General features: G+C 38.2%; 1 protein-coding gene across 2 annotated transcripts in view; it reads right to left on the reverse strand.

The window, feature by feature from the left end:
* Window positions 1-1,599: 1,599 nt before the first annotated feature.
* LOC126998937 (sphingomyelin phosphodiesterase-like) overlaps window positions 1,600-22,722 on the reverse strand; it is a 39,134-nt gene continuing 18,011 nt past the window's right edge. Inside the window, exons 3-14 of one of the 2 annotated variants that reach the window (XM_050861216.1) lie at window positions 21,597-21,706; window positions 19,702-20,016; window positions 18,083-18,216; window positions 17,696-17,860; window positions 16,183-16,410; window positions 15,449-15,621; window positions 14,885-15,076; window positions 13,998-14,168; window positions 11,508-11,700; window positions 10,747-10,931; window positions 6,759-6,944; window positions 1,600-4,663 (exon numbers count right to left, since the gene is read on the reverse strand). In XM_050861216.1, coding sequence (XP_050717173.1) covers window positions 4,633-4,663; window positions 6,759-6,944; window positions 10,747-10,931; window positions 11,508-11,700; window positions 13,998-14,168; window positions 14,885-15,076; window positions 15,449-15,621; window positions 16,183-16,410; window positions 17,696-17,860; window positions 18,083-18,216; window positions 19,702-20,016; window positions 21,597-21,690 — 2,067 coding nt within the window. In that variant the 5' untranslated portion in view covers window positions 21,691-21,706 and the 3' untranslated portion in view covers window positions 1,600-4,632. Of the gene's footprint in view, window positions 4,664-6,361; window positions 6,945-10,746; window positions 10,932-11,507; window positions 11,701-13,997; window positions 14,169-14,884; window positions 15,077-15,448; window positions 15,622-16,182; window positions 16,411-17,695; window positions 17,861-18,082; window positions 18,217-19,701; window positions 20,017-21,596; window positions 21,707-22,722 lie in introns of those variants that run through there. The other variant, XM_050861215.1, reaches the window with a different exon arrangement.

Raw genomic sequence — 22,722 nt, forward strand, 5'->3', positions numbered from 1 at the left:
CATTGAAGTATTTTTTTATATTGACTAGTGACTACCGCTACCGCAGTACCGCACACCGCGTACCGCACTGGGAAATAAAAAAAATGGGACTGCACTACCGCAACCGCACTACTCCGGAAAAAGTACCGGACTACCGCAACCGTACTACTGATTTTTCAGTACTGCACCCACCTCTGTCTCCTTCTCTCTCCTCAGAAGGTTCTAGTCCTGCATCACTCTCAGAGTCCCCAGCCAACCTGGCAGCATGACTCTCCGATCCAGCATCTCCCTCGAGGTCGAAGCAACTCCACTCCTACTAGACATTGGTGAGGTGGTGGCAGAGTGGTCATCATCCAGGCATGATGAGCCCATGAGTAGTGCAGCGACTATGCCTGATGAACAAGCCTCCCATAACCCACTTAGCCAGTGGGGTACCTCTTTGGCCGACTCGACTCAGTAAGGAGTGGCTCTCCTGTCACGCTGGTCGCGGGTTCAATCTCAGGCAGCCGGCGAATACCCTCACCTTGTCTTGATTAATTTCTCGTGTGTTTCGATACACGCTGAGGACGTGTAGGAAAATAGAAAAAGAGAAACTAAACTCTCAGGGCTTGACAGTGGTGGCATAGCGGTGGGCATCCTCTCCTGCAATTCTGTTGAGTTTCCCCGAAGGGGTAACAGGTAGGATGGCCCATGCTTTCCGAGGGTAATAGAAAATGGGAGAATTGGAGGTATGTCTGAAAGGGACATTGTGGAGTGATGTCTCAATGGGACATTGTCAACACACAGAAATTAATCTGCAGGGGGGAAAGCCGTGTAGTGCGGCGACTATGCCTGATGAACGAGCCTCCCATAACCCACTTAGCCAGTGGGGTACCTCTTTGGCCGACTCGGTAAGGAGTGGCTCTCCCGTCACGTTGGTCACGGGTTCAATCCCAGGCAGCCGGTGAATACACTCACCTTGTCTTGATTAATTCCTCGTGTGTTTCGATACATGCAGAGAACGTGTAGGAAAATAGAAAAAGAGAAAATAAACTCTCGGGGCATGACACATGGACCTAGGTTTGAGCCCCACCAAAGCACGCTGATTTTTCAAGCCATCCGAAGAATTTGGAGTATTCCTAATTTCTATTCTACCCTAAAACAGGGTAATTTCCCTATGCCTGGCAGCACTAAATTATCATATTTCATAGCCATTCTACACTCGATCTCCACTTCTATTCTCTGTTGTGCATTTTTACAACATAATAGTTAAAAACAATACAATTATTAAATAACGTATGAGATTACTGCATAACTAGTCTTAATAGCCTATAGGCTACATGGTTAGCTTTAGTGATGCTTGGGCCAGCATTGATGTCATTTACATACTATCATGAAAAATACTGATCAAAGAACAAATTACTGTATAATGCCTCTAGTGGCCACAATCAAGCTACTGGCAAATCCATCAAAGGTATTCTGTTACTCAGCAAGTTTGATCAGAAGGTTGGTATGTTTTACCTTTGATTCCATGTTATTTTGCACAATACATATTACATAATTTTGACAAAGTTGTTTATCAAAAAGACTTTTCAAAATTAAAATGCACTCCAAATAATGTGGTTGAATAATAAACATAGATGGTGTCCTTTAGAAATAATTATTTAATTAGATAAATAGGCCCTGAAGTACATGTTAGTTTTTTTTTCCTTCTAGAATTTGACTCCTTATCCACTACTTAACTAAATAATTTGAATGTTTCCAAATTTGGTTTCTTCTGGTAATAAATACATGAATTGTTTTTTAGAATATTTATGGAAATTTGCATAGTTTGTTTTCCCTAATTTTGAATAGAATGCAATGTTAGACAAACATGTATTACACAGTAAGCAGCAATGTCTTCCAACACATTTTCCTCTTGTGAATATTTTTCATAAGTGAGCAATAAACTCATATTTAGATGTCATGCATGACTGATAGAACCAGTGCATCACTGGCTTTGAATTTGGCAATACACTTTTAGGGATTTCTCTTCTAATCAAAGATCATTAGGAGCAGTAAAAAAGTTAAATTTGGCCATGTAATCTTAATTTACAGAAGAGGCTATATCAAATTTCATTTATCACATGCAATCACGATAGTTAGAATTAACTTTATTATTAGAATTTAGATTTTATAAAGGAATGAGACCTAGAAATGATCTTCAAAAACTTGTTTGATGTCTATATTGCAAACTATGTAATTCATGTAGACCTTTGACATGCCTAAGTGCCAGGCTTCCAGTGAAGTTGCCAGTAAGAATGGTACCCTTCGACTAATAATATAACATACATATTAATATACATACTGTGAATCTACTCCTATCACAATGTGCCTTAATATACATACTATGAATCTACTCCTATTAAAATGTGCCTCAATCACATTGTGTGATTCTAAGCTATATACTACTACATTTTCATATATGATTACTACTGACAATTTTCTGTACAAGAATTCTATGATGCTATTTAAGTTTTAAACTAGTAAATAAACTATCAACTGTTCACAAGAAAGCATGAGTTCAACATGTAATTCATTAATTCACAGTTCTAATATAGATATGTATAAAGAATCTGTATAAACATTCCCCTCTTATTATATGTAAATATTATATCAGAGCACCCTAAGTAATGAGAACATAGGAATAAAAGATGCATTTCACAACACTTGCCTGAAATTTACTTCAGTGTTAAGCTTGCAAACGCTTCAGTAATCTATATAAGGCAGCAGACACACACCAGTCCTTGTCGGCAGACCGACTTGGTCGACTCGGCTGACGTCAGCCGATAGTCGGTCTGTCGGCACCCTGCTACAGGCCGCCACTGGCAAAGGCACATGCTCCCCCCTATAGGGAGGGAGCAATCTTTGAACAACAACAATATAAGGCAGCACTTACATTCATGATCAGCTAAAGCATTTTCTCCATTGTGAATGCCACTGTATTAATACTTGTGAGCACACAAGACCATAGGTATAAGAAGGTGCTCACTATCCTAAGAATACACTCTGATTCAGTGTCCATGAGATCAATGTAATGCCCACTAAAAGCAACCTTTCTCTCGGTAAGGATGGAAATATGCCTAAATTGTTTCTTCAAATACTTTGGATATATCAAGCAATTTTAGGTGTCACTGTTACCATGGGAGTTCATAAATATGATTTTGAAGCAGGTTTGGAAAAGCTCTAGACAACCCTTGTATTGCTAAATATTTTAAGATTACAGCTGATTATAATAATGTGATTAATATGTTATAGATTTGGAGCAACTTAGTCAAGACTTTGGACAACTAAATTTTTTTTTTTTTACAGCACCAAGGATAGCTTTCCTCCTTATTACCTACAAGTCAGGTTTCTTGCAGCCTTGCAGTTTCCAGCAGCATTGGACCCTATTTACAAAGTGATTTTCTATCAAGGGGCAGTGAGGCACAGGGATTAATAGGTAAACATCAAACAGAATCATCTTCAGAGTTCAGGCAGTTGTGAGTGCCTGACACAGGTCACAACACTTGCCACATAGAAGGCAGGAATTATACTGATCAGTGTTTGGGTGCAGCACATACTATACCTGATGTATAGTCTTAGAGTTATCTAAAAATCTTGTTTGTCTTGGTTTTTACAAAAAAAATGTGGATTCTACTTTTAATTATCAATTTGCATTTGGCAACCATGCAGTACCATTGCATACATCATAAAATGAGAAACTGCAGTTGGAATATATTTGCCCAGATAGCTGAATAAAATCGCTTGGTATGATCTGGACATATGAAACTTTTATGTGCCCATTAACATGAAATATAATGGTAAATATGAAAAAAAATTATGTCCAGTCTTTGTAATGCCACCAAGAAATTATGGAGTTGTTAGGAACATTACAAATGGCAGAAGAATCAAACATCATTGGGTAGCTAGATAGTTATCCTCATCTTATTGGCCAAGAGTAAGATAAATCTGGTGTTGATTATGCCATTATGAACTGTGGGAGTAATGTTAAAAGGTAAATATTGAGTCAATACCTTTACCTTTATAGAGAAAGTTGGAATTACTATGTTATTACACGAGTTTGCATCTAATCAACTTGCATGTTATAAAGTGGGGATGTACTTTTAATGTGCTCATATTATAATTAAAATACCCATTAATTAAGGATTATATTTTGCTAGCATATCACAGGTGACTTAAGTGAAATGCACCTTTTCAGCAGAAAACACATTTTTAATCTTCACTTAATCATTAGAATTAATTATTTGTTACAAAGTTTCATAGCAATTTACTTTCAAGATAACAGAATTGTAAATCGCTAAAGCTAAAAATAGTTTCAATAACTCTAGGATATTGAGAACTGGTTCAAAGCCCTTAACCCGGTAGCAGCGACGGGCCAAATTTGTGGCTTTATGGTGTACCAGCGACGGGCCAAATTCTGGCAAAGATATAAACCCCCCAAAATAGATGATGCATAAACTGATCACAAATGCGTTGATATATATTATGAAATGGTTTGCACGAGTGATGATTTTTTCTAATTTTTCTCGTTCAGAGGGGCCTTTAAGAAACATGATCCCCGCAGCTACCGGGTTAAACTTCACTTAATATTGGTGATATGAAGAAACTGACGCCGCATCCTGTTTTCACTGCTCATCCCCAGTACCACCAGGTGGCCAGTGACCTGAGACATGAACAGTAAAGAGCAATGAGCATTTTCACTTATTATGCCATAAAAATCTACTGCAGTTTGTGTGTGTGTGTGTGTGTGTGTGTGTGTGTGTGTGTGTGTGTGTGTGTGTGTGTGTGTGTAGTTCACCATGGCCTAATCACGAGATGAACTTGTCATCACCAGCAAGTACCCTCCTGATTAAAGCAAGGCTCATTATAGTTGATTTCTGGGTAATGCTGAGACCATCACATACCACACAACCCATCTCCTTTGCTCAAGGGGGTACTAACCACTCCTTGTCAGCAGAAAAATCCCAGCCTGAGCAGGACTCAAACCTCAACCTACCAGAATGTGAAGCCTGGCAGTGAATGGCTTTAATCACTGAGCTGTTGGAGTGGTGTATTTACCTAGTAGCCTGTAATTCACCACGGGCTGATCACGAGTTGAACCCACAATCACCAGCAAGTATCCTCTAGGCATAGACAAGCTCATTATAGTCGATCTCCACCTTCACACACTCCACACCCCAACCCCCTTGCTCAAGGGAGGACAGTAACCACTCCTTGTCAGCAGAAAAATGCCAGCCTGAGTGGGGGCTGAAACCCCTGCCTGTCAGGCCGCAAAGCCTGGCAGCGCAGAGATTTTAACCACTGAGCTATGGACCGGTATGTGTATGGGTGTGTGTGACTCCTTGTCCTGCAAGAGCTAGGCGAAAAATAAATAAGAGGAATCATTCCAATAAGCATCCTAGGCAACAATAGCTGAAAGGGAGGTCGTCCCTAACCTTAGTCTTCTATATTGTATATATGAGTAATGTCACTTCTGTGTAGCTGACTTGTGTAGGTTTCAGTGAAATACAGAAACATGTGTTCCTAAACCTAATGTCTCAAGAGTAATAAAAAAGATAATAAAATAGTCATTATCAACCTCCTTATCTTACCATATTTCTTACTCAAAATGGCCTATTCAATAAATGGTTAAAAATAAATAATATTGAGCAGGAAAAATATGTAAATCATCATAAGAAGACTAACTGCCCTATGAAATGGTCAAGGCCTGAGAGAAATGGTGGTTTTAAGTGATTTTTTAGGGTGAAAAGGGTGTTTCCTTGATTCAATAAGCATCATACCATCCACTTCCATTTTAGCCCAATAATTGTCTTTCCCTTCTGGCCTTTCCTCTGTGAACTGTGTATATTTGTAACCATCCTTGCATTTGAACAATTAGTTGGTAATACATAAATTCCTTGTGTGGCACAGTTCCTTCAGTTTTGACCCCTCCATTCATTCTGAGGGCCCCTGTCCCTCATTATGCTGTCCACTGGGTCCTGTTCAAACATCCTGGACATTTAAGTATCCCATCACAATCTCTCCAGAACCTTCTGGCTTGTCACCAAGTGGTATAAGCACAACTCTTATTGCCATTTTCACATGCCTAAGATGTAACTGTACAGACATATTGAGCTAACAGAAAAATCTTTTTATCATTCCAGTACATTCTTCACTTACAGATTCAACTCCTACCTTTCTACATTTGTATTTTTTTCCATCCCTAACTCAACCCATTTCATCTCATAACATTCTTGTATGCCTTTATTTTTTTTATTTTTTGCATAACCCAATCACAATAATAGCAATAACAATACTTTCTTTTCCATTTTCTCTGGTTAGTTTTCACTAGTTTTGGTGGGTGGTGAGGAGAAACACAAAGCAGATATATATATTTATTCCTATCTGGTTCTTGTAATGATGGTTTATGTACTGGAACTGTAGTTTCATTTCAATTCAATTAGTTGGTTCACGAAAATGAATACATCCAAAGATATAGTTTAGAAATGATATTGCTCTGCTATATGTTGATATGCTCTGCACAGCCAAATTTCATTACTCTAAAAAATCTCATTCACATATTCTACTTTATAGAGTTACAGTTTAGACAACTTATCATTAATAATCTCATATGTATGGGAAGCATTATGATATAGCCTATAGAATGATGTGTTATTCTTTCCCTGAATATCTTTAACATTAAGATGCCCTAATTGATCCAGTTATTACCTTAATGCATATTTTAACCAAAACCAAACAGATTTTTAAACCAGACATACGTGACAGTGAGGCCTGAGTAGATCCAGCCAGTCCAATCACTTCGTTCCTGGATTTCAACCTGCTCGGTGATCTTTGCACAAGTGCGTTTTCGGTCATTGGAGCGTCCAGATTTAAGGTCACATAACATTCGCTTCTTACACTCTGAGTCACAGTCTTCTTTTGCTACTGAGTTCTTCCAGTAAAACCTGAGGAGAGAATATTAAAATGTCATTAATGTTAATTTATTTCTTGCACAAGCAGGCCAGGCAAGGAACAAAGCCACAGGCAACAGCTGGTTACTTCATGAAGGAAGCTACTAGATTAACTAGAAGGTAGCATCCACTAGCGTGATTTTCTTCACAGCAATTCCAAATTATATTATACTTATGAAAATTAAAAATAGGTAGGTGCTACATAGGTCACTGGACAAGAATAAGCTAATACCATCAGTTCAGAATGTTTTTTACCATTCATGTATGCTTCAAAAGTTGAAAAATAAGCACACCACATCAGCACATCTACTTTTATTCTCTTGCACATATACCACTACGTATATTCCACACTTCTCCCTTTTTTTGCCATCAACTCTATCCATCCCACAACTGTTCCTTCACATACTAACTGCTACTTTCCTCATCCTTGAGCTTTCTTGCTAATAATAAATAGAGTCAGTATTAATCCCTTAAGGGGGCTGGTTCATCATGAAATGGTGAAAAGCGTGGATTTTGAAAATAGTCATCCACCCTCGTGTTGCCTTTGAGTGTGTAAATACGAAGTTTTCATCAAAATTCGCAATAGTTTCATTTTTAAGGGCATGTACTGGACTCCCACTGCCTCGAGCGCAACCTCATGATGCATATCAGTCATTGTGTACAGCCATTATTATAAAAAATCTATGTACTATAATAGTAGCAATAGTGATATCTGGCATAACCTCCCTTCCTATGGTGTACTAAAGGCTTGTGGCTGCAGCTCTTGACTGCTCCATTTTATCAAATTAAAAAAGAATGAAGAATTCTCAGAAGCAAACAGAAGAAAACACCCAAAAAGAAGAAGGAAACTAATAAGGATAAGAAAGCCTATGCCCCTGGAGGATTTTAGAAAAAAAATTGGCAACAAAGAGTAGCTTGGGCAGCTATGAGACCCTCTCCTTGTGAGATAATACCATGCCTCACCCCGGGGCATGGGGGGACCAGGAGCCTGAAGAATGATTTTATGCCTGGACATCAAAATATATGAGTGACCATGAAGAAATATTACTTTATATATGATTATTAATAAATGAAGAGGTAAATGCCACAATATCACTTAGTAATGTTTGTGTATTATGCATTTACAGTTCATGAAAAACTTTGACAGCCCATTTCTCAAAACATAACTTTTATAAATTTGAACTGCATCTCCTCCGTCATTTTTCAACTGATTTCAATGAAACAAAAACTCAAACTATGTCTAGACTTGTCTAATTGAAACGACACCTTGCTCTTCTTCATATCTAAAAGGACTGAATTTTCAAAGAATTTTTTCCCTCCTCTAGAAGGGTGGTAAAGGCACTGAAAAAGTAAAATTTCATATTTTGCAAAACTGGGGATTTTCAGTAAAATGTAGATGTGCTGTTTTCATTGCCATAGCAAGGTTGTAATACCATATATGCTTCATGGGTGTAGAACAATTAGTATAGGAGAAGATGCGATTTGAAAAATATCAAATTTAGAAATCCATATATGGGTAAAAAAAGGAGAGTCCTAGATCGGGTTTTGTGGGCTAGAATTGATGTATATGGTGTCCCTTACTTTGTGCATAAATAGCATTGCCATAACCCAATAAATAAATAAAAAAAATTTTTAACCAACTGGCCCCCTTATGGGGCCCTCTGCAAAAGAAATTGGGCATTTTTGGGCCAAAAAGGTGTTTTGAGTTTCTTGGTTTAAATAATTCACCAACACGTTGGCAATACCATGGATGAGTTTCGTGGTCGTACACCCATTTTAAATGCCTCTTTGTTGTATAAACAATTAGTACATAACTTAAAGGTACAGAAATAAACAATCTTTGATTCACATCTGCTTCAGACATTTTTGGGGGGTCCTCCATCCATCCTGTAGCAGACAGCTGGTGTTAAGCTCTCGTAACAATCTTCTCGTAAGCTTGTAACTATGGTTACATCATCCAATGATGTAAATACATCATAATATTCCTTCCCCAACTATCAACACCCCCTACATATTCGTAACACTCATCTCCCCCCCCCAGAGAGCTACTACAGCCCAGGTACGCTGATGTTGTCACATGAATTTTTGCCTTTTTGGTTATTTCATTACCTCCGTACATTATTATACTGTTGCGAAGACGACCATTCCCTTGTCGATAGCTGAAACAAGCTGTTCCGGAGGGGGCCATTCCCGCCTCCTTCTATGGCCTTGCCGACGAGGAAACAAGCATTTCCCCCTCCAGGAGTCAGGTGAGCTAATTGGGAGCGGCACGGGGTGTGGAGGGAGCCGGCATATGTCGGCGACAGCAAGTCTAGCTCCGCTGTCCCAGGAGTGAGAGTGGAGTCTACCCCCGGCGCTCAGTGAGGAACGAGTTGCCTCGCACCGCCCAGTTGCTGCCCTTATACAAACGCCTTTTGTGAGCCATCCATGCGCCGTCAAGTGATCTCTCCGTGGGATATCAAGCGCCCGGAGAACGAGCCACGGATAGGCGGGAGGCCGTTGTACAGAGAGAAACGGGAATACAGGAAACTAAAGGAGGACAGTGTTTATTTACCCGATGGTGGGAAACACGGGGAAAGAGTGACGGGCGGGCAGGGGGGTGAGACACGAGGCCGGGCGAGGCGTACTGCAGGAGGTAAGGTACTGGTCAGTGCGTCACTGGGGGTACGGATTCGTCACCACCGCCACACACAACGAACCCGTGGCTGGCCAAGGGAGGCCAGGGTGTATGCGAGACCGGGAACAAGGCGGGTTGTGTAACAATACCTTCCATAGATGTGGTAATGTGAAAATATGGTTCTCCACAAACCTAAAGCCCCTTCCTGCTCACTGAAATCCTCCATTACAAACCGATCATCTTCCCCCAGTAGCATCCTCCATCATGGGCCTCTATGCGCTGATATATGGGACCACAGACACACTGACAGGCCTGAAAAACCTTGCTGAATCATCCCGAGATGGGCTACAACATCTCAACCACCTACAGCCCACTCAATGGTGGGAAATTGAATGGGAAACTAGATGCATAGCACTCGGAGAGTGCACACCTCCACCAAAGATCGTCCTGAAAATTGGTATGGGCATCAACTGTGATCCTTTGCATCATATGGAAGCATTTGTTTCAGAATTTGATGAAATTCTATTTTTTTCAGAAACTTTGACCTTGGGCAAACTTTTCGAGGTCAAGGTCAAAGGTTAAGGTCAAGGCCATGCAAAGTGCATCTTTCCATGAGCTAAAATATGAACCAAGTCTCTACAATGACAAGAACTGAAGTTATGGCCAAAAATATGTGAATCTGATGTTTTGTGTGACCTTGACCTTTGACAAAAAATTTAATGGGTTCTATTCTGGATGGACACAAAGCTTCCCTGAAAAATTGGTTGAGATATCCGCAAAATTGTGCACAGGAGACTGTTAACGAACAAACAAACAAATAAACATACTGATTGGACCGAAAATATAACCTCCTCCAACCTTGTTGGTGGAGGTAATAATAAATGCGTAAAATTTATGCATACAACGCTCCACTGACCAGCATGAAAATGTGTAAATTTTATGAACACAGTGTTGTAGAGGTTAAATACTTTTAGTATTTTTATGATGGCCCCTTCCTTTTTTGTTAAGAAAACTACGTATTTCAGATATGGGATATAACAACTGCATTCATTTGTTACCATCTTTTCACATCCTTAGCTATACATATGTAGGCCATCCTCCAATCTTCTTGAAAAGCACTTCAAATCCTAGGAACCATGACAATCTGAAAGTATCAATCAATATGTGAAAGAATCTTACCTTCTGTATTTTTCAAATAGGTCATCATCAATGGCCATTTTGTAAACCAGGCGATTCCACTCTTCTGGCAAAAGGTTCCTCATTTTATAGGCTCTCAGGGCTGAATACAGTTGGTACCAACGAGGATGTCCAATTCTGTTGGCTTCATCCAGGTTCATCACCCATGTCTCATGGTCAACCACCAGCTGCAGGGTATCATAACCAGTTTACTTTACTTCAGGAAATAAATGCATAAATTGAAATACAAAAGAGTTATCATAGGAAGAAAATCTAGTGATCACATAAGAACACCTTATTAAGAGGGGTTAGTTCAAATGTGTTCATAAATAGTGTCTTCTAAAATTTTGCATGACTGAGGAACATTTCTAGCAATATAATAAAATTCTTATATACCTAGTTCATGAGTTTGGCAAAAAAGGCAACTATAGGAAAGAGCACTTCTAACAAAGTTACAATGAACTACTGAGTAGTTCACCTTTTACTATGAAGTAGTCTCACATGCAATTAATTCTTAGTTTTAAACATCATCATCCATGAAGAGCACATTCTAGGGGTGTGTTGCCTCACCCAGTCACTGACTTCATTCCTGAGGGAACCTCTATGTGCTTCACGTAAGTCACTTTTCCATTCTAAACAAATATTGCCAAGACCAATTTTAGTTTTATATACATGAACTTTGTGGACATCCTTTAACCTCTAGCCCTTATTCAACAAATTTCTACTAAATTAGTATTTAGCCTACAGAATAAGAAGTAACTCACCCTGCGGGAGTTAGCATAATCTCCTTCAACAGTATAGATCCGATAACCTGGATTGAGCTTGTAATATGATGTTACAGAAGGTCCAATGTATGCGATGTTTGTTACACGATGGCGATTACGTTCATCGTAGAACAGCTCAAATTCATCAAAGTGTGTATGGCCGAAGAACTGGGCTGTAATGGTTGCCTCATACCTAGAAATGTGCATTTTCGTGGGTTATTTGAATCAAGTAAAAAAAGAACCTAACTGCAAAAGAATTACTTTTGAAATGCTTTTCCATTTTTATGGTGTGAGCCAGACTTAGTTTCAAGAACCATTTTATGCTGAAATACTGTAACTATTACAGTATTGCACATGAATATTTTCCCAAAGAGCAAATACCATCTGAAGGAGAGATAACATGAAGGGGAAAATCATAATCTTATATTAGTCTGATTTGCTACAGCTCCTGGTTGTTCATGGCCTCTTAGTCAAATTGTATTACCAGTGGGGTCATAACAGGCATGCACAAAAGTATTGCCAGTCTTTAAAAGTGAATCCTTGAAATTATGAAAATATTTGCAGATGCATACTAGCATCTTGCATTATTTTACAGATGTGAGAAATGCAGCAATATCTTCCCTTTTGGAAAAAAAAAAAAAAAAAAAAAGTATTAACAATTTTGAGTGCTCCCCCTCAATAATAGGTAAGGTTTCTGTCAGACATGCATTTCTACAAGTGATTTGTTGAATTCTTTTCACATACAGCACTGATGATAGGATTTACATTGCTCCACAGACCACACTAACCTAACCCCCCCCAATACACCATCCTGAAACAGCCATCAAGCAGCTGAGAATAAAAAACACCAAAAATACTAAAAGCTAAAACTCAACCATGATTTTTGCCAACAAAGTATCAATCAATCAATCAATAGGGGCATATGCCAGGGGGTGCGTTGCCTTGCCCACCCTACAACAGCAAGTCCAGGGGTCACTCCGGCAAGTCTCCATGCAGGCCCCCTTCTCATTCCGAGCACCTCCTGGCAGGATCTGTCAACTTGCTCCAGCCACAAACTCTGAGGGTGTCCCCTTGGTCTCCTTTACTCGGTATTGTCAATTGAGACAACCCAATCAGCAGGGACGGCTTCTGGGTAGCGTAACACATGCCCATATGGCCAGAGTTAGCGTTGACAGACTATGCGGGTAATATATGTCGAGTCAGTTTCACAGAGTAGTTGCCATGATTCTGAGTAGACACTTATTACAAAAGGCATCAGTCCACCTCTCCAAGTCCCTGTTTAGTGTCCATGCATCAAAGTATAATAATAATTATGGAAAGTTAATGAAAGAATAAAAGGCTTATACAGTCGTCCCTCAAATAACACAGGGGTTAGGGACCCAGGACCCTCGTACTATTTGAAAATCCGTATAAAATTAGTGCTCCCCACAGAAACACTCCCTGGGCTGCATATGAGAGAGGGAATCGGGACTCTTGGGACATCCCGAGTGCTCTCAAACGCGTGGCGTGGCAGCACGAGTTGCCAACTCAGCACGTCCACTGGCTCCCGGCTTTGAGAGGTGGAGCACCTTTGTGCTATGATGACATCATCAGCAAATATGGCGGCCCAAATAAACACATATAAGTGTTTCCATTGCATTTCACCTCTCTGTACCACCATAACCACTGGAGCTTCCTTTTCATCTTCTGTTGTAAGGATTTCGTCAGCCAGGACAGCTAGTAATGCATGTTAAACATCGCCAGGGGTGGTCTGGGTGCCCGAGACATCCCGACTCGCTCTCTCTCTCTCTCTCTCTCTCTCTCAAACGCACTGGCAGGAAGATCAACGTAGGCCATTTTGCTGCGAGTGAGATGCCGTTACCATAGCAACGACGAGGCTTAGTAAAGGGACAGCCTTTATCTCCACTCTTGCAGCACTCTTGGAGCACTGGCAGTTACTGCAGGAAGAATTTCTTTTACACAATGATAGATACAGTGAACACTGCTCTCATTCACGTGGTATGCTCTCCTTACCGCACCGTAACTCATCCCAAAATGTAACTTCTCCGAAATCTGAATTCTTCTGCAAGATGAACACCTATCTCAAATGCTTTGGGGTGCTTTCAGCAGGTGTTTTGGTAGAACAGTCCTGCCACTCACGCCATGGCTACTTGGTGCGACAAGCGGGAAATTTAAAAATCCTAAAAAATTCTTCCATGACAATCCGTGTAAAACCGTACTATTTGAGGGACGACTGTACAAGATTATGTGCAGGGAAATGATCGGTATTAGAATTATGTCTGCCTATGGAACTTGGCCCACTTTACTCAGCATTATTTCCTGCAAGGATCATAGATGCTTTCTTAAGTCTTCTTAAGTCCCCATTCTGGGTATGAGTGGGAAGTAACATGATGATAATGGTGATGATGATGCAGTCCTTCCATCTTTTACTTAAGGAACAGAACAAATAATAAAATCTCAGCAAATCCACAATGTCTGAATTTTCAATACCTGTTAACTATGGTGTAGTAGTTATGACTCCACACCTTCAAACAGTCTTGGTGGCCTGGGGGGATGTGGCCCAATAGGTGGACCTTTTCACCCCTGTCCTCTGCACTTTGTAATTCATAAATCAGCCACTGCAGTTCTTGGGCTGGATCAGTTGAATTCAGAAGTAGCCACCTGCCAAGAATGTTATGTGTATTTTGCATTTAAAGAAAGAGAACTAAAATTTATATGTATAATTGAAGAAAAAAAAAAATGTCATAATGAACTGAAAATTGTTGTGGTGTTGCTTCATTACTTATTGAACTTACACAAAACCTTTTTGATATAGTACATTAATGACACAGGTGAAAAGCTTTGTTATAAATATTCTTAATCATCTCTGATTATTAATTCATACGCATTCATTACACTTATCTGTGGCAGACAGTTAGTAACTGAAAACTAACAAAATAAATACATTTTCTTGTGTGTAAATATTGAAAAATAAATTACTATACATTCATTCTTATTCCTTTACACTTGCTCTGAGGGTTTTTACCTTCTTAACCCTTTCCATCCGTGACGCAGACATTGGCGTCACAGCATGGAAAGGGTCAAGAGGAAATGGAAGAGGATTAATCCTTTTCTAAACCTCTCAATCCTGCTCTAAATTCCTCTTAATCCTCTTCCATTTCCTCTTAAGAGGTTTAGAAGAGGATTAAGAGGAAATGGAAGATGATTAAGAGGTTTAGAAGAGGACTAAAACCCTTTCCATACGGTGACGCCATCGAATGCCGACGTCGGCATCGCCAGAGTGAAGGGGTTAACTATTGAAACTTCAATATTAAAAATTTTAAATATGGTATCTGATGAATTTGTTGAGAAATTGTGGCAGACAAAATATTACATACCAGTTCTTATTGTTGCAGTAATTCATGTTGAGGGAGATGATTCTGAAGCCTGGACGCACCAGCACTGAGTAGAAGGCACCTTTCCTGATGGTTGGTGAGGACTCCTGAGGCAACCAGCGCAGCCATTGGTACTCCAACTCTTCATAGAGCCACCCTACTCCATGGTCAGCCGCAACAAATGGCGGAGGAAAGCTGATTTCGGAGTACACAAAGGCATTCAATGATTAATATGAAATTTAGTCATGTATATTTACACAGTTGCTTATATTCAAATTATCTGTTATGTTATTCTCTCCACCATTCAATAGCATGGTTTTCACTGTATTCATTCCTTTTTCCATACCAGTTTCCACATGCCTTATTGAAAGTATGTGTGCAAATCTGCCTATGTTGATCTGAATGTAAAATTAACGAGACATCCAGCTATTCATGATTATATACTTATACATTTTCTATTTTTTATTATTATTTTCACCCAAAATCATATACCTTTTTCAGTTAAAGAAAAAAAATATTTAGGTGTATTCCTTATACAATATATATCATAAGAAGAGTTTTCAATACCTATTCACTGGAGCTGACTCATGGTTACCAAGAGCTGGAAATATTGGGATACTGGGAAAGTAAAGAATAAGTTGGTCAATTGTAGCCCTCAAAATGTTCAAGTTGCTCTCTTTTGTCTGGTTCCAGATGTCATGTGGTGGCAGGTCTCCAGTCCAAATGATGTAGTTGATATCCTGTGTCATCAAAGGTCAACAGTTAAACATGGAAACCAATGAAGATACTTTATCTTCTAAAACTAGGAAACTGTACAGTTACTAGCCATATGTATATAGCAATATTTGAAAGAGTAAGAAAGTAATCAGGGAGGTATTGGTGGCTGAGGCCATGACTGAGGACACTGGATACTACTATGCCAGGTGTCCAATTGTTGGTTTTGTATTGGGGTGTTACAATAATGTTCTTCAAAACTATAAAAAATATTTTATTCTGAATTGTAATTTTTTGTTCAATACATAGTACATAACTAAAATGAGTGTATGTATGGCTTAGGAAGCTAAATGTAACAAACTACCTCCTTCAAACTTGTTGATAAGATAAAACATGAAAATTAAGTTTTATTGCCAAACAAGAACTTTCTCTTGTCAAATTTCTATGCCTTCAAAATTATTTCCTTTCTTCTTTAACATCATGCTGTCATTGCAGCATCCACATTAGTCAGATAAATTCTATTATCATTTCCTTTTCATGCATCCATATGCTCAACAATTTTCATTAATAAAACATTTTCTACTTACTGGATGGAGATAAGCAATATTTTGTAGCATGCTGTGAATGGTCCTTGAAGGGGTGTCACATTTACGGTAGTCGCCCCATAACCCAGCCCGACGATCTGGAGACTTAACTGGCCCAGAGGTGGCACGGCAACACAGTGGCTCATTGCAGTCTGCATTAGAGCCTTCCATATATTCTGGATCAAAGTGTGTATCCGAGAGATGCAACACTTTCAAGGTTGGCATTCCTACCTATGGAAAGATAAAGTTAATACAAATACAGTATCTAGTTATTATTAATTTCTAGTGCTGGTCCATTACTACACCTTTTAAGATTAACATTCTAACTTTACTTCTCTTTTTCACTACACATGTTTGAAGATTATAAGAACAATGGTAGTTTCATATTTAAGAATAAATTTCTGTCCATGCAGTATGAAACAGTGCAAATGACAAAATTCTGAGAGGACATGTATCTACAATGAAAACATGAAGAAAATTCTTTATAAATTGCCATAATAACTAGGCTCAATGCATGCTCCATGATCAATACATCCTGGTGATTATGAAGTAGCATTGATTGATTTCAAAATATGTATTGCATTGTAAGGTATGAAGGCTGAGTGACTTGATTTGTAAATGCAGAATAAGGTATGTTTGGCAATTTATACCTACCTGTCAATAAGTACTCTTATATGAAAACAAAAACTACTCTGAAAAACTGAAATGGAATATAATGTAGTACCTGACCCGCCTGACGTGGAAAAGCCTCCCAAACTCACTCCGCCAGCAGAGTACCTCTTTGGCTGCCTGATTAACACATTAACTGCATATTGGGCCACCGATGTACTGAGCCAATGTTTCCTTCTTTGCATATTGATACACTCACCAAAAACTTCTCGAGCACTGTGAACACCATGCATTCTGAGATACACAGACCTTTGAGGCACCTCTCCCTGCATAGAACGGGTGGTATCCTTGTGTACAATAGCTCCCAAAGGTAACGTTAAAAAAAATGTGCTGTATAATCTGACACACCGGACGATGTTATTTGACACGTGTTGCGCGAGGTGAGAAAAAAGTGGTAGACCTGATTGTTGGGGAGTGGATGCCATATATGACCTTGGATAGTATTATACTTTATTTTCTAATGTAATATTAATTACTGTCATATTATGTAGATATATTTGATGCGGTTGTGATAACACAGTTAAGACTAGAGATTTCTAACATAGGCACCGTAAATAACTGTTCGGTTCATTTGTAATGCTTACATGCATCTCGGCTCATTGTTAGCATTAATGTAGATGACAAGTGTGATAAGCTTTACCAGTTCTGATATATGTCAGTCTAGTAATATCAGTGACGACGATTGCGCAACATGTGACAGCCATGTCATGTGAACAGCACAGAAGTGTTAGTGAGACACTTCACAGACAGCCTCACATTTTCTAAGAACCGTTACCCATGATATTAGTGCTAAATGGAGCGATGTGTGTAAATTGGCAAACAAACCCTATCTGTACCATAAACTTACTGGTGGGGGCTCTGGGGGATTAACAGGTGGCTTTGGCACAGGTGGAAAAGCCACTCTCCACTGATGGTAAGGGTTGTATGGGGTGCCACAAATGTCCCCAATGACGAAACCACACATCTCATCAGGACTCATGATGAGATTTTCCACAACATAAACAACTTCATCCTAAAAGGCAATTAGAATGAGGTCCAATGTGAACAAGTTTTAAATAATTATATAATGCTAAACTCGTATATTCATTATGATGGTTTTGTAATAACATTATATTTTATGAACTTAATAGATAAGACACATACTTTCCCTTTTAGTTAAATAGTTAAAATACTACCAAGTACATAATTTACAGAAAAAATCATGCATATTTTATCAACAGATTCTGCCACTAACCGCCATCAAATTAATGATACCAAGGCACACTCGAGGTGTCTCAATTTGGAAGGATATACAAAATCCAGATGCTGCTTTGATGATCTCCTCTTTAGTCTTGCCATTCTCAACATAATGTTGCAACAGACCAACACCTGTAGATTTAATATGAAGTATTAAAAAATGAGTGTGTATGCATCTGAGGATGCTCTTAACTGCCTACTGTGTTGATTATGCTAATTATTAGTAGCAGTTAGAGATGCTTCATCAAATGATTTTTAATATTGTTGAAGATCATTCATCAATCTAAGTTTTGGAGTATGGAAGGATAAGTGTGGGAGACAACAGTGATGAGGGTGCATGTCAAAGGATCAAATGAGAGAATCGTGAAAGGAAGGTGCATCACAAAGAGGTAAAGAAAGGATTAAGGAATATTACATTTATGCAATTTTTTGTATGTACCTTAGGTATATGGGCATAGAGTATGTGGAGTAGCAATGAGCAGATTGAGAAGAGCATATGGGTTAACAAAAATGAGATGGAATGAGTAATGAAAATGTTTAGAGATGAAGTATGGATTTGAAAACTAAAGATGTAGAATGACGGTTTTGATCTCTGAAAAAACTATTCTTTGGAACCCGTAATGACTAGTGCACGATAGCTATAATGTGAGAGGGATACTCGCTCTCGCGATAAAGCATAGAGAAAAACGGCAAATATCCCAACTTCTAGACTATAATGAGTCTAGGCTGCACTAGAAAAAAAACAAATAATAACGTGTGAAACAGTTAAGAGAAGCAATCGAGGAGGGTGCTGGCAGTGCCACTTGGTAGGGATGGGCAGGTACCATTATTTTGAGTACCAGGAGTACCGGTACCGAAAACTCAGGTACCGTTAGTGCCAGTACCAGTACCGGTACCGCGGAGTATTTTTTTTTTCTTAAGCAAAGCACAGGGGAACCTGGCCAAGCAAAAGTGGTCACACAGTTCACTGTGGCAGCAGAGCGTGGGAGAGGGTCTTGACGGAGCGAGGCGGCTTGAAAGAATAAAGTATGAGGCTTGCGGCACCTCTCTCTACCTGTGTCCAGGTGGCGCTGCCAGCACCCTCCTCGATTGCTTCACTCGACTGTTTCACACGCTATTATTTGTTTTTTCAAGTGCAGCCTAGACTCATTACAGTCTAGAAGTTGGGATATTTGCTGTTTTTCTCTAGGCTTTATCTCGAGAGCGAGTATCCCTCTCACATTATAGCTATCGTGCACTACTCATGAAGGGTTCCCAAATAGTGGAGTTGTGAAATATACATAATGTAATTCATGGAGTTGGTTTGGGCATGTACGTAATGAGAGTGCATTATGGTGATAATAGAAGGTAGATGAAAGTCACATAGGAAAATGAAGAGGGTATATGAAAGTCCAATAGGAAGGTGGGGCTTGGGGTTGCAGCGAGATCACCAACAATGAGGAAAAATAGTACTAAGAAATACAGGAAGTAGAGAGTTGAGTGGTATGAATGTTACTCCAAATAGGACCACATCAAGAGAAAGACCTTGACTCTTCTGCCGTGGCCACCTGCGCATAGAGTTATGGAATATGCCATTAAAGGTATAGAAAGATATATACAAGTTTCATGATCACTTACCAGCTTTGCAAGCATTGCATGAGACACTTGACATGATGGAGGTTTCAATTTCATTCACCACTTGTTCAATATCAAGGAACTTCCCAAGATTAGAAATAAATCTGGGGATGCGTGACTCTCCACCAAAAAAGCGACCCTCACGCTTATTCAAAGTCTTCACCTCTTTCTCCAGCTCTAAACGTATTGCTGTATAGTTAAGACGGGAAGGATCAAACCTTTCCACCTTTTCCTTCTCCTCCTGTGTGGTAGGAGTTGGGTGATCTGAGAAGATATCATTCTCATGATCATTCCAGTACTGGCCTGGCAATGGGCTACCTGTGGCAAAAATAATGTCAAATTACTATAAGATAGTAACATGTATTTTTAGGAAACACTGAATCTCAATAATATTAACAAATGCAAATTGATGATTTCATATATATATATATATATATATATATATATATATATATATATATATATATATATATATATATATATATATATATATATATATATATATATATATATATATATATATATATATATATATATATATATATATATATATATATATATATATATATATATATATATATATATATATATATATATATATATATATATATATATATATATATACACACACAATAAACCCTCAGTACAACGGACCCGCTTATAATGGATTTCGGATATAACGGACAAGGTGAGAGGGTCAGAAACCCACGGGGACCGACCGACTCGGACCGAGAACAGTTTTTGAACCAACCGTCCCCGGTAACTGCAACAGCGTGTGCTAGCCATCTCTCCCTTAATCAGATCTCCCATCCTTCCGTTACTGTAGTCTTTTTCAGCCCACCTGATGAAATATTTTCCTTCTTGTGGTTCCCATTCAAATGAAGAACGTACTTTTTACACCACAATAAAGTCTTATGCATCAATCCAGGACGTAAAAGTAATGGAAAATAGCCAAGTATTTGTGAGTGTCGGTACACACACACACACACACACACACACACACACACACACACACACACACACACACACCAAATTTTGAAGTATTGATACCATATAAGTACATACGTTATTATTTTTTTAGATAATGATTCTTTCCAAATTTAACATGTTTATATGATTCTAAGTTGTTCAGGTATTCTCTTCTATTATTCTGAATCGTGGATTTTGAAACAGGTGAACTTTTGGGGAGTGCACAGGAACGCATCTCAGTGCCTATATAGGAATTAAATGGGAAAATTCACTTGGATTAACAAATTTCCAGTTCACTACGAGAAAAGTTTTGGGAACGAACATCGCTTCTAAATTGGGGACTTGGTGTAATACATGTCTGAAACTCGTATCACACCCGTAACATTACGGTGCCTCGTAGTCCGTCACCAAGTGTGCTGTGCGACTATACAGACAACGTGCATACAGCTTACACAATAAAAAAAAATTATATACTTACGTTCACTGGGTTCGTCAGTATTATTAAACGTAGGTATTTTAAAATTATGCCGCTTATAACGGACTTTTGGCATTAACGGACTAAGTTCCCCCAAAATTAGCCTAGTAGGTTGTACATATATATAAATATATATATATATATATATATATATATATATATATATATATATATATATATATATATATATATATATATATATATATATATATATATAAATATATATATATAAATGTATATATATATATATATATATATAAATATATATATATATATATATATATATATATATATATATATATATACAAACTTGTCATTATCTCAAGAAAGTTACTGAGTTTACATTACAAAGTACAAGTGGAACTACTGTGGATGACAGTGGTCAGTATTCAATTATACAAAACAATTTGTCTTTCAAAATCACACGTTATGCCACGAAATGCCCTGAACTTACCTAAAAGGAATGGGAAAAGTAACAATAATATTAGTCCCAGAAGATTTGCATCATAGAAGTAACTCTTGGCCATGGCAATATGTTGTGCACCCATGCCCTGCTACCTCCACCTGTGTACCAAATGCAATAACATTAGTAACATTTGATAACATATTTTACTACACGTGTAAAAATATCGCCAGATTCAATCATCAATCTTCCTTTTAGGGATGGTAAAATAAAAATCCTTCTAACACTAAGAGTTTCTTTTCCCTACCCTCAAAAAAATTACATATCATATCAAAAAAATAGTTCTGATTATTCACTACTTATAGAACAGCGTGTGCTACACAGCCTCTAATACTTCATACTTGAAAATCCATGCAAACTTTAAAAACTACTCCATTCTCTTGACAAAGAAGGGAAAATTTCTGTTGGTAGGAATAAAAATAATTGTGGAAAGTAATATGTCTTTTAGGAATGTGTGTGTGTGTGTGTGTGTGTGTGTGTGTGTGTGTGTGTGTGTGTGTGTGTGATGAAAGTGTCGTCCAGCCCTTCAGCTCATTCATATATGAGTATCTGTCTACATCTTTTCACCCTCAAATTATAAAAAAAAACCTTCAAATTAAAAGTTTACTTTCATATTAAAACAGTCGACTTTCATATTAAAAAGTTGACTTTCATATTAAAAAGTTGACTTTCATATTAAAAAGTTGACTTTCATATTTTAAAAATTTGACCTTCAATTTTAAAAGTTGACTTTCAAATTAAAATACTTGACTTTCACATTTAAAAAGTTGACTTTCAAATCAAAATAATTGAATTTCAAATTAAAAAATGTAATTAAACTGAAAAACAAGTTAATATCATGTGAATGTGTATAGAGAGCCTGTTTTCGTAGCTTGTGTGATTTTTTCTCATCATAATCTCATTGGCAACTCTTTCGTGCCCCTAGCAAACGGTGCTAAGCACAACTCAGCCCTCTCAGTAACCCAGCGAGCATTTTTTTAAATCCTGCACAGGAAATACATTTTATAATGCAAATTTGCTACACTGGTATTTTCTACGTTTATAAAATTAATACATCTGTGAAAAAACGCAATAGTATCCTGTAAAAAGATAACGGTAACTGAAATAAAAGCGACCG

This window comes from Eriocheir sinensis, chromosome 15 (assembly GCF_024679095.1).
Source record: "Eriocheir sinensis breed Jianghai 21 chromosome 15, ASM2467909v1, whole genome shotgun sequence".
Taxonomy (NCBI): Eukaryota; Metazoa; Arthropoda; class Malacostraca; order Decapoda; family Varunidae; genus Eriocheir; species Eriocheir sinensis.